Below are 17085 nucleotides of genomic sequence, written 5' to 3' on the forward strand. Positions count from 1 at the left end.
ATGGAGGTGTGCTAAGGGTGTGTGAATTCCTAAAGAGGAAGATTCAAAAGAGATTAGGCAGTTTCGTTTCATCTCGCTGTTGAGTGTTGAAGGGAAGGTGTTCTTTAGCATTGTTTCCTGGAGACTAACGGAGTTTCTTAGTCTTTCTATAATGTTGGCTCACTAAGGTCGACAAGTCAGGCCTGCCAGGCAGATTCAAGGCATGGATCTACCAGCACTCCATCTTACCACGTGTCCTATGGCCTCTGCTGGTTTACTCAGTCCCCGTGTCAACGGTGGAGTTCCTGGAGAGGAAAATAACAAGATTTCTACGTAAATGGTTGGGCCTCCCCCGCAGCCTCAGCAGTGTAGCACTTTATGGGACCAGTAATATATTACAGCTTCCATTCAGTGGTCTCACAGAGGAATTTAAGGTGTCACGAAAAAGAGAAGCACTTCAGTACAGGGACTCCCGGGACCAGAAAGTGTCAGCAGCTGGCATTGAGGTCAGGACTGGTAGGAAGTGGAGAGCAGAGAAAGCAGTGGAGGTGGCAGAGTCACGTCTGAAGCAGAAGGTGTTGGTGGGGACGGTGGCCACCGGCAGAGCTGGCCTGGGCCTTTTTCCAAAGACCCGAGTGAGCAAGGCTACAGGGAAGGAGAGACAGCTTTTGATTCAGGTTCGAGCAGGCCTGGAAGAGGAGAGAGTGAGTAAAACAGTGGCACTCAAGCAGCAGGGAGCATGGACAAAGTGGCAGAGTATCCAGCAACGAAAAATCACATGGGCAAACATCATGCAGGCTGACTTTCTTCAGGTATGTTTCCTTGTTCAGGCTGTATACGACACTCTTCCAAGCCCAGCCAATCTCCATACATGGGGCAAAACTTAGACACCAGCATGCCAGCTATGCTCAGCAAGGGGCTCATCACAACACCTATTGAGTAGCTGCCCAAAGGCCCTGGCAGAAGGGCGCTATTGATGGTGCCATGACCAAGTGCTGAAGGCAGTGGCAGCATGTCTTAGCAGTGCCATAAGCACATGCAAACTTCATCTTGCCCCAAAGATGACCATTGTTTTTGTTAAGGCTGGTGAGGCACCCTGCCAACAGCAAAAAGCAAGGTCAGGTCTCCTCCACACAGACTCTGACTGGCGGCTGCAGGCCGACCTGGGGAAGCAGCTAAAGTTCCCTCAGCATATAGTTCCAACATCGCTCAGGCCAGACATTACCATCACCTCTGATAGAACAAGACAGATGATAGTGCTTGAGTTCACGGTGCCCTGGGAAGAGCGGATGGGAGAGGCGAATGAAAGGAAACGCGCAAAGTACCAGGAACTGGTGGAGCAGTGTTGGATAGGGGGATGGAAGATATATTATGAGCCAATAGTGGTGGGCTGTAGGGGTTTCGCACGACGGTCACTCTGTAAAGTGTTGAACCATTTGGGCATAACAGCAGTGGCAAAGAAGAGGGCCATTCGATCCATTTGTGAAGCCGCAGAGAAGGCCACTAGGTGGCTATGGCTAAAGAGGGCTGATTCATGGGTGGTTGCTGCTGGGAGGCAAGCTGGGGTCTGATCAACCTCAGCTGGGTCGCCTGGGCGAGGGTGTCTGATGTTGAAAGACCCGAAACACTCAGTGACCCCAGGTTACATCACTGATGATGCATCCCAGTGCATCTAGAAGATGTAGCTTGCACACACACATTTTGTAAAAATGTAAGCAATATAAATTCTGTAAATCCTACTAAAATAGTAGGACACTTTTCAAATGGTAAACATAATGCAGTCTACTCTAAAATGTATTTTTACACCTTTAACACTGTTTTTATTTATCGGATGCTAGGGGTTTTCCCTTTTCCCTGTAGTTGTGCTTTCTGTTTTTGTGATGGAAATATGAGGTATAATCATTAGAATATTTCATTCTTTTAATATTGTTTAAAAATATTGCTTAAGTCCTCCCTAAACTTGAGGTACCTCAATGAGGTATCACCAATTTTGAGGGTTTATCGCATGTCCCTCAACTTATTTGTTATGCCTAAGTACTGTCTCTTTAAATGAAGAACTGATTTGCATACAGACACAACTTCCTAGAGCTGATGTACATGTTGTCAGAGGGAAACGATGGTAGAAGGTGAGTAGCTATCTCATTTAAATGTCTGTTATTCCTCATTTTATCCCATCAGTCTGACATGGTCAACCACAACATGTCCACTTGGTTTGGAGAAATATGAGGGCAAGCCAAAAGTTTTAATAATTTCATAATAATCATATAAAAATCATACAATTCTTTGTCTAATTTCACTTTTTGACTGGTTTTGCTCACACACTGGATAATGGCTAACTTTATGTTGGAATTTCCACCCTGTTATGGTCCACCCTGTTACCATCAATGACCTAACAGGGTGGACATGCACATAACAGAGTGGACATCATAGTGTATGTATGAAAATGCACATGTTTTATATAGCTGTATTATTCAATGTAGTTAGAATATTGCTAGAAATATTGATATCAAGTGTGCATCGCTTAAAAGAATTTCCTTAAGTGCTGCTGAGATACAGAAGCATTACAGGGAACATTGGGATTCTGATCCTTTAAAGGAGGATGAAATACCCACAAAAAGAGAGAGAGATACACTATATTGTCAAAAGTATTCGCTCACCCATCCAAATTGTCAAAATCAGGTGTTCTAATCACTTCAATGGCCACGGGTGTATAACATTAAGCACCTAGGCATACAGACTGAAAAGGTCACCAACTTTCTGCAGAGTCGATCACTACAGACGTCCAAACTTCATGTGGCCTTCAGATTAGCTCAAGAACAGTGAACAATTTATTACCTTTTATTTGTCCACCCTATTATATGAGTTTTCTGTCTATAATTTAATTAAAATAGTACAGATAATGAATATATTATTTGTCATGTTTTGCAGGCCACAAATAATCAAAATATTTATAGGATTCGTTTTTATCTAAAACAAAAAAGTGAAATCACATGCTGGTGAGAATTCAGACACAATTCATAAAATATCTGTGATTTAAAATGATGAGTAAATGAAAGACCCATTTCAAAGTTGAAAAGGGACATGTTCGCTCTCAGCTAACGTCTGTTTTCCACATTATTTTAAGCCATACGAATTTCAAACAGTTATGCATATGTCCGTAACAGCGTGGACATCCTGGGTCAGAGATTTCATAAAAATGTTTAAATAAATGCTACAGAATATATGCCTGAGCTTGACCAAAATTAGTTTTTTAAATAGTTTAACATGTCCCGTTCATAATAAAACATGAAACAAATAAAAACAATGTTTAATAGTCAAAAGGTTTTTAGGTCCAAATGGCACCGAATGCCAGGAATGTCCCATACACGTTCCATAAAAATATTTATGATTCATTTTATTTGTTCAAATACCATGTGTGAACAAACTCATGCAACCTCATGACAGAAGGATAAAATTTAGTGCACGTTTTAGAGAGGAAACAGAGCATAAGGGTTAACCTCAACTTGACAACCGTGGCTTCTTCGCCAGCATGATCGAGTAAAAGTATAAAAAAAAAATTCTGACATTTTTTTCCATTCATTAAAATTCAAATTTCACTTTAGATTATTATTACTGTCATGATTTGAGTTACTTGCTGTATATTTAAATATATAGTATTTACATATAGGGGAACACAACCCCGGCATGAAATCTACCTCATAAATGTAAGCGCGTGCATTCGCGGCGCGAGGAAGGAAGCGACTTCTCGGGATCTTGACGGATCCGCTACCGCGTCACCCTCCAGAACCGGGCTGCCTGCTTCTAGAATGTTCTTAAAAATCCAAACTGCTTCTGAAGTTCTGACGTTCTGAAGCTGCTAACGGCTTTTAACGGTTCTTCAATCTTTCTTTGGGTTGCATCGTTAATTTTTTTTTTTTCTCTGCTTCATATGTTTCTAGCAGAGTTGGAAAATGGACTTTAATTTGTGTAGAAGGAAATTGGACGTTTTAGCAGCGGAAGAACACTTTGTTTGCCGGCTGTAACTTCTCCAGGAGTTATGAGGGACCGTTTAGCTGATTTGAAGGCGGTAAGTATCATCATTTCTCAGCACATATATTATGGCAATGAACCGGTTGAAACGTTAGCTAGGTGAGCTAACTGGGTGTGTTCAAGTAACACAGGTTTTACGCAGATGAGTGCAACGCGGATTATCTGAGGTTCGCGTTATAATAATAATAATAATAATAATCAAGAGTAAAGTGCTCTCTTATCTGGAGCTTAAATCACAAAGTTAGTACGAGGTGAGAACACTTCCTATGTCGCAACGGTGGCTGAAGGGAGATGTCATTAGTGTTTCAACAGTGTGACTGACTGCGTAACGACGTTATTTCAGTGACATTTCTCAGTAGTTTCTCTAAACTCTTCATTATTTTAGTTAGTCCTATATTGTGGTTGTTTACTCTCTACTACACACACTACTGCATTGCAACCTGTTGTGCCTGAAGAGCCTCTCAAGTTCTAAGATGAACTAGGTGAGATGTTTATAACTATCTCTATGGCCTACGTCTTCAAAAATGATCAGTGGTTATTTCTGTTGTTAAAAAAGACCAGGGAGTTTCATATTTAATGAGGTCAGTTGTTAATGAACTGTAATGAACCTTGTTACAGGGAAGGAAGGATGAGGAGGATGGCATTGTAGCTGTCTCTGTGGATAGAGGAGGCTTCATGGAGGATTTCTTCAGGAAGGTATGTGGACAGCTTCTACGAATTGAGATGTTCACGTGAAGTCTCATGACCGAGGAGGCTGAGGTGGTCTGGGCACGAGAGGGAGTTCTCACACGCCCGAGTGTGATGCCGTGTTTCAGGTGGAGGAGGTCAGGGGTGTCATCGAGAAGATCTCCTCCCAGGTGAACGAGGTGAAGAAGAAACACAGCACGATTCTGTCGGCGCCCAACCCTGATGATAGTGGGTAGTGCTCGTCTCCAAACACACCGTACACAACACACACCGGAGGATGTTTAATCAGCGTAGTCAATTCATAACCAATTACCACCCAAAGTATTAGAAACATTTGTTGGAAACAACGTCCAGGTGTACAGTTGCACATTAACCAATACATTGTCGTGTATTTTGTGTTAGCCAACCCCTATTGACCAGTTTACTGCTTTTGACTGGATGTTTTGGGGTGATGGACAAATGTAAAAACTGCAGTAAGAGTGCACCTGATGCACGTACACCAGTGCAACAGTGGTCATGTGGTCAGAAGCTGACCAATGAGGAACAGGGTACAAGGGGGCTGTGGAGCCGTGCATGGCAACTGCGTGGCGACGGAAGGCATGCAGTCTATAACTGTGCACCGTTAAAACGGAGCTCAGGGTAGCATCAGGGTACCTGTTGAGGAGCACAAGTGGTCAAGTGGGCATTTCGGGTGGAGTGGCTGGAAAGTATATATGGTGACCTCTTAACCTTATTAAAGATGCGTAATGATGCGTGCGTCCTGGAGACCTGACCGATTACACTTCCTGTTTTGTTTTAGTCCCACGTTGGGCGCACACACACTCTCCGCAGCTGCTGAACCTCCTCGTGCATCTTAGGAGGACTCTCGTCTCTCTGGAAACGAGTTTCAATGTGTTTGACTTGGTAATCTATGGTCCTGGCTTTGCCACACCAACACTTTTTTATTGTTGTTGCTTTTTTGTTTTAAACAAATACACAGTACTTCAAGTAATTGTTTTAACGGTGCAAAACACACACACTGTGGTGATGGAATATGCTAAATATAATCCTGCTTTGCACTTGATATAACTGAGCAACAGCAGGAAACGCGCGCACACACACACACACTGCCACTGGGTCCTCCAGGAAGTATTTGTAGGAAACCTCTCCTTTTCCTCACCAAACACATTAACCTCGCACACAACAGTGTGAAATGTGTCAGAATCACACAGAAAAAGTAAATGTTTTGTTTTGAAACAATTTCTTTATTGTATGAACCTATATGAAGTCTGTCATTGAAGAAAGTCATTGAGTCAATGATGCAAGTTCCTCCGATTGGGGCTTAAATTAGCTTCACTCGTCTGGACTTGGGTCCCAGCTTTTGAGAAGGTCTGGGGACACTAAGCTTTTGAGAAGGTCTGGGGACACTAAGCTTTTTTGAAAGTAAACAAGCACAGTAACGTTTTTGTTTATTTGCTACACTTTGGCACTTTAGCAGCTACCATCCCTTATTAAGACCGCAAAACTAAGAGAACAACTGACCAAAGTAGTACCTACTGTACAAAGTAGTACGTCTAGTACGTAGAAAAAAAAGAACACTGCTGGATCATATCAAGGGAAGCCCACTTCGTTGAGAATGAGACAATGAAGCTGACTGTTGCAAAATGAAGTCAATTCATAGTACCAGCTAGTAACCATGCTAGAACCGCTGCTTACTTGGCTGAAAAGCACCTCTTAAAAAAAAAAACAAACACACATAAAGTGCTTCAGTGAGGCTGGGGTGTGAGGTCGGCTCGGTGTCTGAATGGTGCTAACTCAAGGGAACAACCACTCCAATCACACTGGTGTGGGATTGTAGCCTGCATGAGTGCTGAGGTCTGGGAGGGTGGTGTCGTCCTGATGCTGCTGCTGCTTCAAACTGCACTGTCCTTGTATCAGGCTCTGCCATGGAACCCATATCTGCTTTTGCCAGATAAGTAAGTAAGTGTGTGTGTGTGTGTGTGTGTGTGTGTGTGCGCGCACATTGGTGGACAGGCAGGCATGTGTTGTGTTGTTTGGTATAGTAGCTTCAATAGTCCCTTAGAAAAGGTATGATGTGTTAAAAGTAGAGGCGTGTGTGTGTGTTAAGTTTATGTGCCCTAGCTGAAAAGAACTATATTTAGCTACAGCTTGAAATGTGTTGACCAGGTCAGGTGAGGGCTGCCCTGTATCCAAGTGTGTGTGTACACACACACTGCCTTACTGCCCTGCCTCGCTCCTGCTTCTGATTACCCAGAATGCAGGGCCTCAGTCTTTCTCACACTCTCACACTAACTGTCCAGCATTTATTATCTCTTCCATTTACATATTAATAGTTCTAGCCTGGCTGGTAAAATCCTCCCCAGTGCGGTATTTTGAACGCCAGTGCAGGATTTTACATGGTACTGTGTGTTTAATGGTTCCCTCTAACGCGTCAAAAAAAAAAAAGGCTCCATCTTGCATTTGTGTATCGAGCATTATGTCGTGGACTGAATGTGCTATGAAGCTAAGACATTGTGTACGTAGATCTTTAAAAACCAACATGTATCCGAGCAAACGTGAGCTTGCTGCTCATACGTCTGATTGTGGTGCGTAACAGGTGGTTGTCCCAGAGAGCGAGAGTGTTGTGTGTTTTTATCTTAATGGGGTAAAACGTGAGGCTCGATCCATTTTTAGCAGATTAGATGTCGCTGTGGGTCAAACTGCCTTGGGTTTCACACACAGGTTTTTATTACTGTGCAACGTAAAGTGAAGTGAAGCCATTCATATTTACGTTCAGTCATTGGGCAAGTGAATGAATGCGTTTGTATTTGGTAAAAGCTCTAATCCAGAATGACATGTGGATCTGGAAAAAAATGTTTGAAATTGAAGATTTATTCAAATAATTCACAGTGAATGGTGGAGAAAATGCTTCACTGATGTGAATAGATCTGTCCATGTGACACTTCATAAGGGTATTTGATGGAAGAAGTAAAATGTATGAAATAAAATAAAATGTATGGAAAAAATACCAAACCCGAACAAACAGAAGGGCTGAGTGTAACGGGTGAGGTTCTTGCTGATGGGTTTATATTATATTACTTCATGGCAAGGCTGATATTCACTGTTCTTCTTACAGGGACACAGGATGAACTCGAACAGCTGACTGTTGATATCAAGAAGAATGCCAATATTGTGCGGACCAAACTGAAATGTGAGTTTGAGTGTGTGAGTGTGTGTGTGTGTGTGAGAACTCCGGCCTAATTTCAACCATCCATGTTGTCTCTGCCCAGTGAACGACAGTGTGTGGCTCTAAGTCTCGTTCACTAACAAATGGGCACGAGTGTAAATAATCATATTAAAGGTTAAGACCATAATAACGATCGGGTCGCTATGAGGATCTGCCCTGTTGGGGTGCAAGTTGTCATGACGTGCACTCTGACTGGTGGAGCCACTGCTCAGTCATGAAGGTTCTCCCGCCTCCTCTCTCCTCAGCCATGCAGCAGAGTCTGCCTGCGGAGGACCAAGACAGTCAGAGCTCGGTCGACGTACGCGTCCAGCGAACCCAGGTAGAGATGAAGTCCATCTCCATCCTCTTCTCCACTTTTGTTGAGGAGGTGTCGGAGCAGACTTTCAGCTTACTTCATCTGAGCATTCTCACTGCCTTTAAGACCTGACCCCTCTCTCTCTCTCTCTTTCTCTCTCTCTCTCTCTCTCTCTAGTACACAGTGTTGTCTCAGAGGTTTGTGGAGGTGATGACCCAGTACAATGAGACTCAGGTGTCGTTTAGGGAGAGAAGCAAAGCCAGGATCCAGAGACAGCTGGAGATCAGTGAGACGCCTCCTCTCGCACGCGTGCACACCAACGCTGTTTGTTTTTAAGTACATGCATATACTTGTAATGCCCTTCACCAGAGACACACCGACGTCTCTGTCTGTAACACGCACACACACACAGTCTCTCTCATCCCCCTTCAAGATAAACTATTCCAGTACATGTACAAACTTGAAATGCTCCTCGGGTGTTTAGTAAATATTTGTAGTGCACTGGAGGCTCACAGTCTCTCTCTCTCTCTCTCTCTCTCTCTCTCACCCACCACTAAAGGGGGAAAATAGAGCTTGCCTGTCTTGAAGCGCCTTATTTAGAGCTTTATAAGAAAACCTACGGCCATAACTGCACACACTTTAAAGTTCCTTTTCTGTCTGTTATGGCGGTTAACTAACGGGTCCTTTTACACAGGACCTTGCCGAGGGCTTTGCAGGTGTTTAATTTCCCCAGTCATCAGTGCTCTAAACAGCAGGCGTTTCTTCAAGGCCACAGCTGTGTGGTTTCCTGTCAGGATGATAATCTGGGGGTCTGTAGAACAGCTCTCCGGGTACAGGGCCCTCTCCATAAGAACGCTGTGTTGCTACCACGCAGGCTTCACGGCCCGTTTCACTCGTCTGGGAAAACAAGGCCACACTCTAAAAATGGAACGGGTTGCTGGCTGTGGTTTGACGCCATGTCAGGACGCGCATTAATGATTTTGAAAAGTTGCATTGACCTCGGACAAACTGATGGATTAAAATTAACCTTAATAAAAGAAGGTTGTAATGCCATTTAATACCATCAAGACAAGCTTACTGATGTTGTTATTGTTTGTGTGTGTGTGTGTGTGTGTGTGTGTGTCCCAAGGGTGTAGCTTAATGAGCCTCGTATTCGTCGCTTGACACATGAGATGGCCTGTTCAGTCACTAGAGACTCTGTTATAGGTGTTGCCTGGGTAACGCGGGAATGGAGAGTCAGTCTATTGGGACGCGGTGTCAGACGGTAGATTTGACGGTGCCGAGTTGTATGATTTAAGTTGTGGCTTCATAATAACATTAAGGCAACTCTTCCAGGTTAGCACAACACAAAATGTGTAACGAAGGCAACTAAGGTTAATGGGGTTAAAAAGCAATTGGTTCACATTAGTGGAAGGTCTGCATCTGTGAGCCAGAATCTCTTGTGTGTGTGTGTGTGTGTGTGTGTGTGTGTGTGTGTGTGTGTGTGTGTGTGTGTGTGTGTGTGTGTGTGTTCGGTCAGAGATGGTGATGGGAACAGGAGGGTTGAGTAGATAAATGAAACTTCTCCTGCCACACACACACACACACACCCCTCCCAAGAGCAGCCCAGATCTCTCTCGCCCTGCTGGGTGTTAATCATGTAGAGTGTGTTGTTTTAGATGTTTTCTCCTGCATGTTGTAAGGAACAATGTGTAGAAAGTCAAAGAGGATTCTCTCTCTCTCTCTCTCTCTCTCTCTCTCTCTCTCTCTCTCTCTCTCTCTCTCTGTGTCTGTCTGTCTGTCTGTCTGTCTCTTTCTCTCAATCTCTTTGTCTCTTTCTCAGTCTCTCTCATACTCAAACAGTCTCAAACAGTATCTCATTCTAAAGGAGAACACTTATTCCAGTTTGACACAAGTATACACACACAAACACATGTATACAGTACTAGTGCAAACAATAACACTCTTTCACCCAAACATTCATACAATATACTAATCCCACACACACTGCTAATCTAACAGTTAAAAGCCATTTAATGGCAGGAGTAGCACTTTAATATCTGATGAAATGATGCGGTCTGTGAACATTAAAACATGTGTGCTAAAGTGTAGAGTTTGCATGTGTTCTCACAGCAGGAAAACTGACCACCAATGAGGAACTGGAGGAGATGCTGGAGAGCGGGAATCCATCCATCTTCACGTCTGATGTGAGTCTGATTTGGCTAGTGTCCCAGGATTCAGGAAGGTTCGCTACAAACCTGGAAGTCTGGTGTCCTTCACCAGGGTGTAGGTTGACCCATGACCCCTGTCTTTGTAATGGACTCAGACATGCTGAAGTTGTCTCTCCCTATACATCTCATCCAGTCTGATGAGGTATTTACTTTTCTCTGAAGTCTGCCCTCAGCACACACACCAACCCTCGCTTTCTTTTAGCACAATCTGTCGTAGAAGCGCCATCTGGTGGTCTGTCTTCTTTTTTCCTATATTTCCTATATTATGGTTGATCTGCTGATTGAGCTGGGTTTTCTCAGTAGTGTGATCCAATAAATTATCTGATTCCGTCTCGGGGGGGCCCTGTTGGGTGACGTGCTTTTTTGCGTCTCCCAACCTAGTCCTAATGACTACTAGCCAGTCTGTGCCACATCCCAACACATCTGAACCAAGCAATGGAGAACACTGCAAACCTGCGACAGGTGTGATGGGTCAGGACAAAACTATGGACTGTCTTGGGCCCTGAAGGACTGGATCATAGAGAGGGAGCTAACAGAAGCATCTGGATCTCCTCTCAGATCATCTCCGACTCCCAGATCACACGGCAGGCGCTGAACGAGATCGAGTCACGGCACAAAGACATCATGCGTCTGGAGTCTAGCATCAGAGAGCTCCATGAGATGTTTGTGGACATGGCGATGCTTGTGGAGACTCAGGTACCCTTGTTCACTCGGCACAACACCCTGTGTGTTAGTTCTGCATTAATGCTGCCTCAATGGCCACCCTCAGCAACACTTCTCAGCCGTTTATATATACCTCACAATTAAAAAATTATCTATTTATTTTGGAGACATAATGAGAAATTAAAACTTTCTGCATGAAAAGTTCAGAGAATTTGCACCAATCTGCTAGTCTGTTCTGGTTGTTTCTGGCATGTCAACAGTTGGACAACTGTTTGTCCCCGCCTCCTGCCCCGCCCTCCCTGTTTTCACGCCTATTCTTTTGCAGGGAGAGATGATCGATAACATAGAGAAGCATGTCAGTAAAGCGGTGGATTATGTAGACAAAGCCAATAAGCATTGCAAGAAAGCAGCGAGGTACCAGAAGAGAGCCCGCCGGGTATGAACACACACACGCACACACACACACACACACACAATTTACCTCACAGAGCTTGCTACTTACAGTTGTGATCAAATTTATTCAACCCCCACTGAAATAAAGTGTTTTGGCCAGTTTGACATTGATTTTGATCATTTCAGTCATCTTATTTACAATTATATCAAAGAGGCACTTATAAATTAGACAAACATAACATAATATTTATGATGGAATAACCACAAATGTCTTTACTGTGCTCACATCATTATCAGTTTTATTCAACCCCCTAGTGACATTATTTTTTAGTACTTAGTACAACATCCTTTTCCAGTTATGACAGCTTTCAAGCGTGAAGCATAGCTTGACACAAGTGTCTTGCAGCGACCTATGGGTATCTTAGCCCATTCTTCATGGGCAAAAGCCTCCAGTTCAGTCACATTCTTAGGCTTGCGCACTGCAACTGCCTTCTTTAGGTCCCACCAGAGGTTCTCAATTGGATTTAAGTCTGGTGATTGCGATGGCCACTCTAGAATGTTCCAGCCTTTCATGTTCAACCATGCTCTAGTGGACTTGGATGTGTGCTTCGGATCATTGTCCTGTTGGAAGGTCCAACGTCTCCCAAGCCGCAGGTTTGTGACTGACTCCATCACATTTTCCTCCAAGATCTCCTGGTACTGAAGGGAATTCATGGTACCCTGCACACGTTGAAGCTTTCCTGTACCATTAGAAGCAAAACAGCCCCAAAGCATAATTGACCCCCCGCCATGCTTCACAGTAGGCAAGGTGTTCTTTTGTTCATAAGCCTGGTTCTTCCTTCTCCAAACATAGCGCTGGTCCATTGTCCCAAACAGTTCTAATTTAGTTTCATCTGACCAGAGTACACTGTTCCAAAACCTTTGTGGCTTGTCCACATGACTTTTGGCATACTGCAGTCGACTTTTCTTGTTCTTTGGAGTCAGCAAGGGGGTGCGTCTGGGCGTTCTGGCATGGAGGTCTTCGTTATGCAGTGCGCGCCTTATTGTCTGAGCTGAAACTTCAGTGCCCACATCTGACAGGTCTTTTTTCAGTTCCTTAGCAGTCACGCGGGGATTTTTCTCCACATTACGCTTCAGGTAGCGCACAGCAGTCGCGGTCAGGATCTTCTTTCTGCCACGACCAGGTAACGTTTCCACTGTGCCCTTTAACTTGAACTTGCGAATGATACTTCCGATAGTGTCTCTTGGAATATTTAACAACTTCGCAATCTTTTTATATCCATTGCCATTCTTGTGAAGAGCAATAACCTCTTCTCTTGTCTTCTGGGACCATTCTCTTGCCTTCACCATGCTTGGAAACACACCAGTAGATGTCTAGAAGGAGCTGAGTATCACAGTCCTTTTAAATCTGCCTAATTGGTGCTTATCATGCTTGATTGCTGCTCGTTGACATCCACAGATGTTTTCAATACCTGATGGAAAACACTGGAATGAACCTCTGTTCTTAGGAGTGGTAGTCGTAAAGGGGTTGAATAATTGTGTCAATGAAGAAATCACAAAAAGGCCATTTAATACTTTATGACAAAAAAAATTGATGCTATCTTAGTTGCATTTAGTTCTTTAACAAGTCCTTGTAAGATTTCATTATGAACACAATTACAAATGTGCACTGAATTCCATAAAACCCTTCGCAGCATTGGGGGTTGAAAAAATTTGATCACAACTGTAGCTCACATTACACAAGTCTGAATAGTCCTAACACTGAGCACCCTAAACGCCCTCAACACAACTTATCGCCCTTAACACAGCTGAATGATTTGAACAGTCTTAACGCAGCTGAACGCTCTGAACAGTCTTAACACAGCCAAACAGTCTTAACGCAGCTGAACGCTTGATTTCATTCAGTTAATTTATCCTGCTTGCTGCTTGTATCTCTTCCTTCCTTCATGCTGCGTTCATGAATGCCTACAATGACTCAGTAACTGGCAGCATTTTCTGTGTTCTGGACAGAAATGTATCATTCTGGCCATGATTCTGCTGGTGATAGCTGGCGTGCTGGCACTAATCGTGGGCCTGTCTGTGGGCCTGTCGTTCAAGTCAACCACAGCGGTCACCTCCTCCTCTCCTTCTGCGGCCAGTCCTACCTAACCATACTGCTGCCCCCGGTAACGCCCACCACAACAACACGCTGCACACGCTCGAGTGGATACACCATCGCCTCTCTCGATTTGCGTAGAACGTTTTTCCGTTAACTAACGTCCCTCGTTTTCTCCATCCCGTCCCCAGAAAACGGTGCGCCTTGCCGTTTGCGTAGGAGTGTGCGGTCTTCTTCTTCTTCTCTTCGTCTTTGTTGGAATCTTCGCTAGGTAACAACGAGGAGTTTCGCAGCCAAAGAACCTCATGGCCTTCAGCTCTGGATGGAAGATCTTTGGCTTCTCCTGTTCGTGTCATTCGCCCTGCTCAGCTGGTATGCAGGTGAGGTCTCGCCCGCCGTCACCTCTGCTGAGCTCTTCTGCACGGCCCTAGCGGCTGCCATGAAGCACAGGTGATCTTCGCGTATTTTCATGTTACGGCAGGTTTTTTTTCCTTTATGTTTTGTTTATGAAATGATTAAGCCACTGTGTCCATGGTGACGGGACTTGTTTGCGTAATGCCTGACTTGTTTGTGGGTATTTTTGTGCTTTTTGTGATGACTAGTCGTCTTGTTTTCTTTCAAAACTGTAAGGCCCTCGATTTGCGCAGATGAATAGCGTTTTTAATGCTGTGATGTGTAACTGTGGTTACTGCCAGTGTCTGGAGAGGTCTCGCCGATCACCACAGAATCAGGCCTTTACAGTCCCACTAAGTGCACTTCATGTTGTCCTGTTAAACTGGTGTTCACGCCAGCACCAAAGTGTCATTTCAGGGTGTTTTTAATGTAGAGATGGTTTATTTCTCAGCTACATTTAGACTTCATTATACTACTGAACTACGTCAGTGATGGAGGAATGTGACGATCGTGTTCATTTCATCTAAGACTTTGGGAAGTAGATAATGAACTACCCGTTTTGACAATAGTTTTAGAATATTCTGTGATTCAATGTACAAAATCTGATCCTTGAAAAACTGGGCTGCATGAACCTTGGTCAGTAAAAAGGACAAGCAGCTTTGTGTGCCGAGACGCTGGGACCGCATCAGTTGAGCCATGAAGCCACGCCTTAAGGAGGGAACTGGGATAAACTGGGATAAATATTGGGAATGGGACCAAACTGGGCCAAAACGCTGGGAATATGAGCAGATTGCTGAAGTGGGAGAGTCATGGTGAGCTGGGAGGAGATCTAGGGTTTCAGAGACATGGGTAGACCGTTTTGGGCATTTAGCTGTTGGTTTGCTGGTGCTATTTGCTGTCACATCAATTTTATTTTAGAGATTGTTGGCTCTATATGTGATGTTAGACCTTTGAACATGGTAATAATCTAATCATTTTTTAATGTTCTATACTACTGAAAATGTTACTATGCATAAATGAAATAAAATAAATGAATTTATATGTATTTGTACATGTGTTCAATCCTTATCTATTGGTGTTTGTCTATTAAATTGTATAAACTGATGTACTTTCTGCAGCATAATTCACTGTAGTACTTCTCAATTTACATTGGGATTGTCTAGGGCATTAATGTTAATGAACACTCATAATAAACAAACAAAAGGACATTGAGAAGAAAGTGAAGCGCTTCTTGATCTTTCCACATGGCATCCAGTGCATTTTGCAAAAGAGATTTTTTTTTTTTAACCATTGTGTTTTGGTCATCGTTATTCTGTTAATATTAATTTCTGCTTTCAGTGTCTCATCACAGTGCAAACATGTTAATGCCCTGGTTGCAAAATCCCTGAATCAACTCATCTGATCCTAGTCATATTTGTGATATTGGGATATTAATTGTATGTTTTACTTCTCGATATGTTCATATTGAAAGCACACGTATCACTTTTGTGCTGTATCATGCTGACAATAACGGGTTAGCCAACTACATACAGTACATACTACTGTACAGCCTACTACATATAGTACATACTACTGTACAGCCTACTACATGTAGTACATACTACTGTACAACCTCCTACATACAGTACATACAACTGTACAGCCTCCTACACATAGTACATACTACTGTACAGCCTGCTACATGTAGTACATACTACTGTACAACCTCCTACATACAGTACATACTACTGTACAGCCTCCTACATATAGTACATACTACTGTACAGCCTTGTACATACAGTACATACAACTACAGTCTACTACATATAGTACATACTACTGTACAGCCTACTACATGTAGTACATACTACTGTACAACCTCCTACATACAGTACATACAACTGTACAGCCTCCTACACATAGTACATACTACTGTACAGCCTACTACATGTAGTACATACTATTGTACAACCTCCTACATACAGTACATACAACTGTACAGCCTCCTACATATAGTACATACTACTGTACAGCCTTGTACATACAGTACATACAACTACAGCCTACTACATACAGTACATACTACTGTACAGCCTAATACATATAGTACATGCTACTGTACAGTCTACTACATATAGTACATACTACTGTACAGCCTCCTACATACAGTACATACTACTGTACAGCCTGCTACATAGTACTTGCATACTGATTGGCCCCTAAATCAGTAGGTAGCATGCAAAAAGAATAAATGTTTATGGTAGATGAATGACGTACAGCTTCTATTAAATATTCCAGTTCACCAGAGCTACCTTGGCACATTCACATGACCTCATAGTGTGGTTTGTGCTTGTTGGATACTGGATACTATACTGCACACTACTGCAGGGACCAGTATCTAGTATGTACTGAATGCAGTATGCACTATGTAGTAGGCTATTTTGTACAGAAGCTCAGTCTCCACACTGGAGATTGGTGTGACTAAGTGGGTTGAGGTAGATGCATTCACACACACAGGATACCAGCACAGCTAGCAAACGCACTGTGCATCCAGACTAATGCTTCATCTAATGAAGCTGGGAACAGCAGGGGGGAGACGGCGTTGTCTTGGCGACGTGACACCACCCAGACATCGGTCACTCTGCTGCGGTCAGAAGCTCACACACCCCTGAAGAACTGACACAAAGTGAGTGAAGTGTGAAAAATGTTCATGTCAGTGGTGATGAGCAGGTACTGGGCCCCATAAAATTATAGTTACTACATTTTAAAAGGAAGCTCAGTTAAACTCTTTGGGGTGTTTGAATTGAAATGTATAAATGGCCCCTCCAGAAGTGCAGGGCTGTGGGACGTTCCCTATGTGCAGGAGGTTGGTACCTGTACAGGTGTGAGCCATCGCCAGGGTTACGGCCACCCAGGCCTCACTGATGCGTGTGGGTCCGTCTGGTTCAGAGCTGCCTTAGCTCGAATGCTAATGCTAGCTTTGGTCTTTTTTTTGTGGATGTCAATTTGGCACTAAGGCAAACGCATTTCAGTTTGTTTTAATCACGCCTAACCTGGAGTTTATTTTGAATTGTATTAAACCCTTACCCCACCTAGTGGTCATGTCTTTGCATTACAACAATGTAATGCTAAAAAG

General features: G+C 43.5%; 1 protein-coding gene across 3 annotated transcripts; it reads left to right on the top strand.

The window, feature by feature from the left end:
- The first annotated feature begins 3691 nt into the window (after positions 1–3691).
- On the top strand, positions 3692–15015 carry stx2b (syntaxin 2b). 3 transcript variants are annotated; one of them, XM_076989005.1, is made up of 11 exons: positions 3692–4045; positions 4627–4704; positions 4824–4923; positions 7811–7885; positions 8167–8240; positions 8394–8502; positions 10329–10402; positions 10985–11122; positions 11415–11525; positions 13493–13647; positions 13769–15015. In XM_076989005.1, the coding sequence occupies exons 1-10, from the start codon at positions 4016–4018 to the stop codon at positions 13628–13630; spliced, it is 927 nt and encodes a 308-aa protein (XP_076845120.1). In that variant the 5' UTR covers positions 3692–4015; the 3' UTR covers positions 13631–13647; positions 13769–15015. The 3 variants fall into 3 exon arrangements, with proteins under 3 accessions (XP_076845120.1, XP_076845122.1, XP_076845123.1); XM_076989008.1 differs by lacking the exon at positions 3692–4045 and adding an exon at positions 4209–4490; XM_076989007.1 differs by lacking the exon at positions 13493–13647 and having other exon boundaries at positions 3693–4045.
- Positions 15016–17085: the final 2070 nt, after the last annotated feature.

The sequence above is a fragment of the Brachyhypopomus gauderio genome, unplaced genomic scaffold (assembly GCF_052324685.1).
Source record: "Brachyhypopomus gauderio isolate BG-103 unplaced genomic scaffold, BGAUD_0.2 sc65, whole genome shotgun sequence".
In the NCBI taxonomy this organism is placed as follows: domain Eukaryota; kingdom Metazoa; phylum Chordata; class Actinopteri; order Gymnotiformes; family Hypopomidae; genus Brachyhypopomus; species Brachyhypopomus gauderio.

Bases quoted from the DNA above. Each gene is read 5' to 3' on its own strand.
- stx2b (XM_076989005.1), top strand. From the start codon at position 4,016: ATGAGGGACCGTTTAGCTGATTTGAAGGCG. The intron at 4,924-7,810 runs GTGGGTAGTGCT...TTCTTCTTACAG, and splicing joins GGCGCCCAACCCTGATGATA to GGACACAGGATGAACTCGAA. The intron at 7,886-8,166 runs GTGAGTTTGAGT...CTCTCTCCTCAG, and splicing joins TGTGCGGACCAAACTGAAAT to CCATGCAGCAGAGTCTGCCT.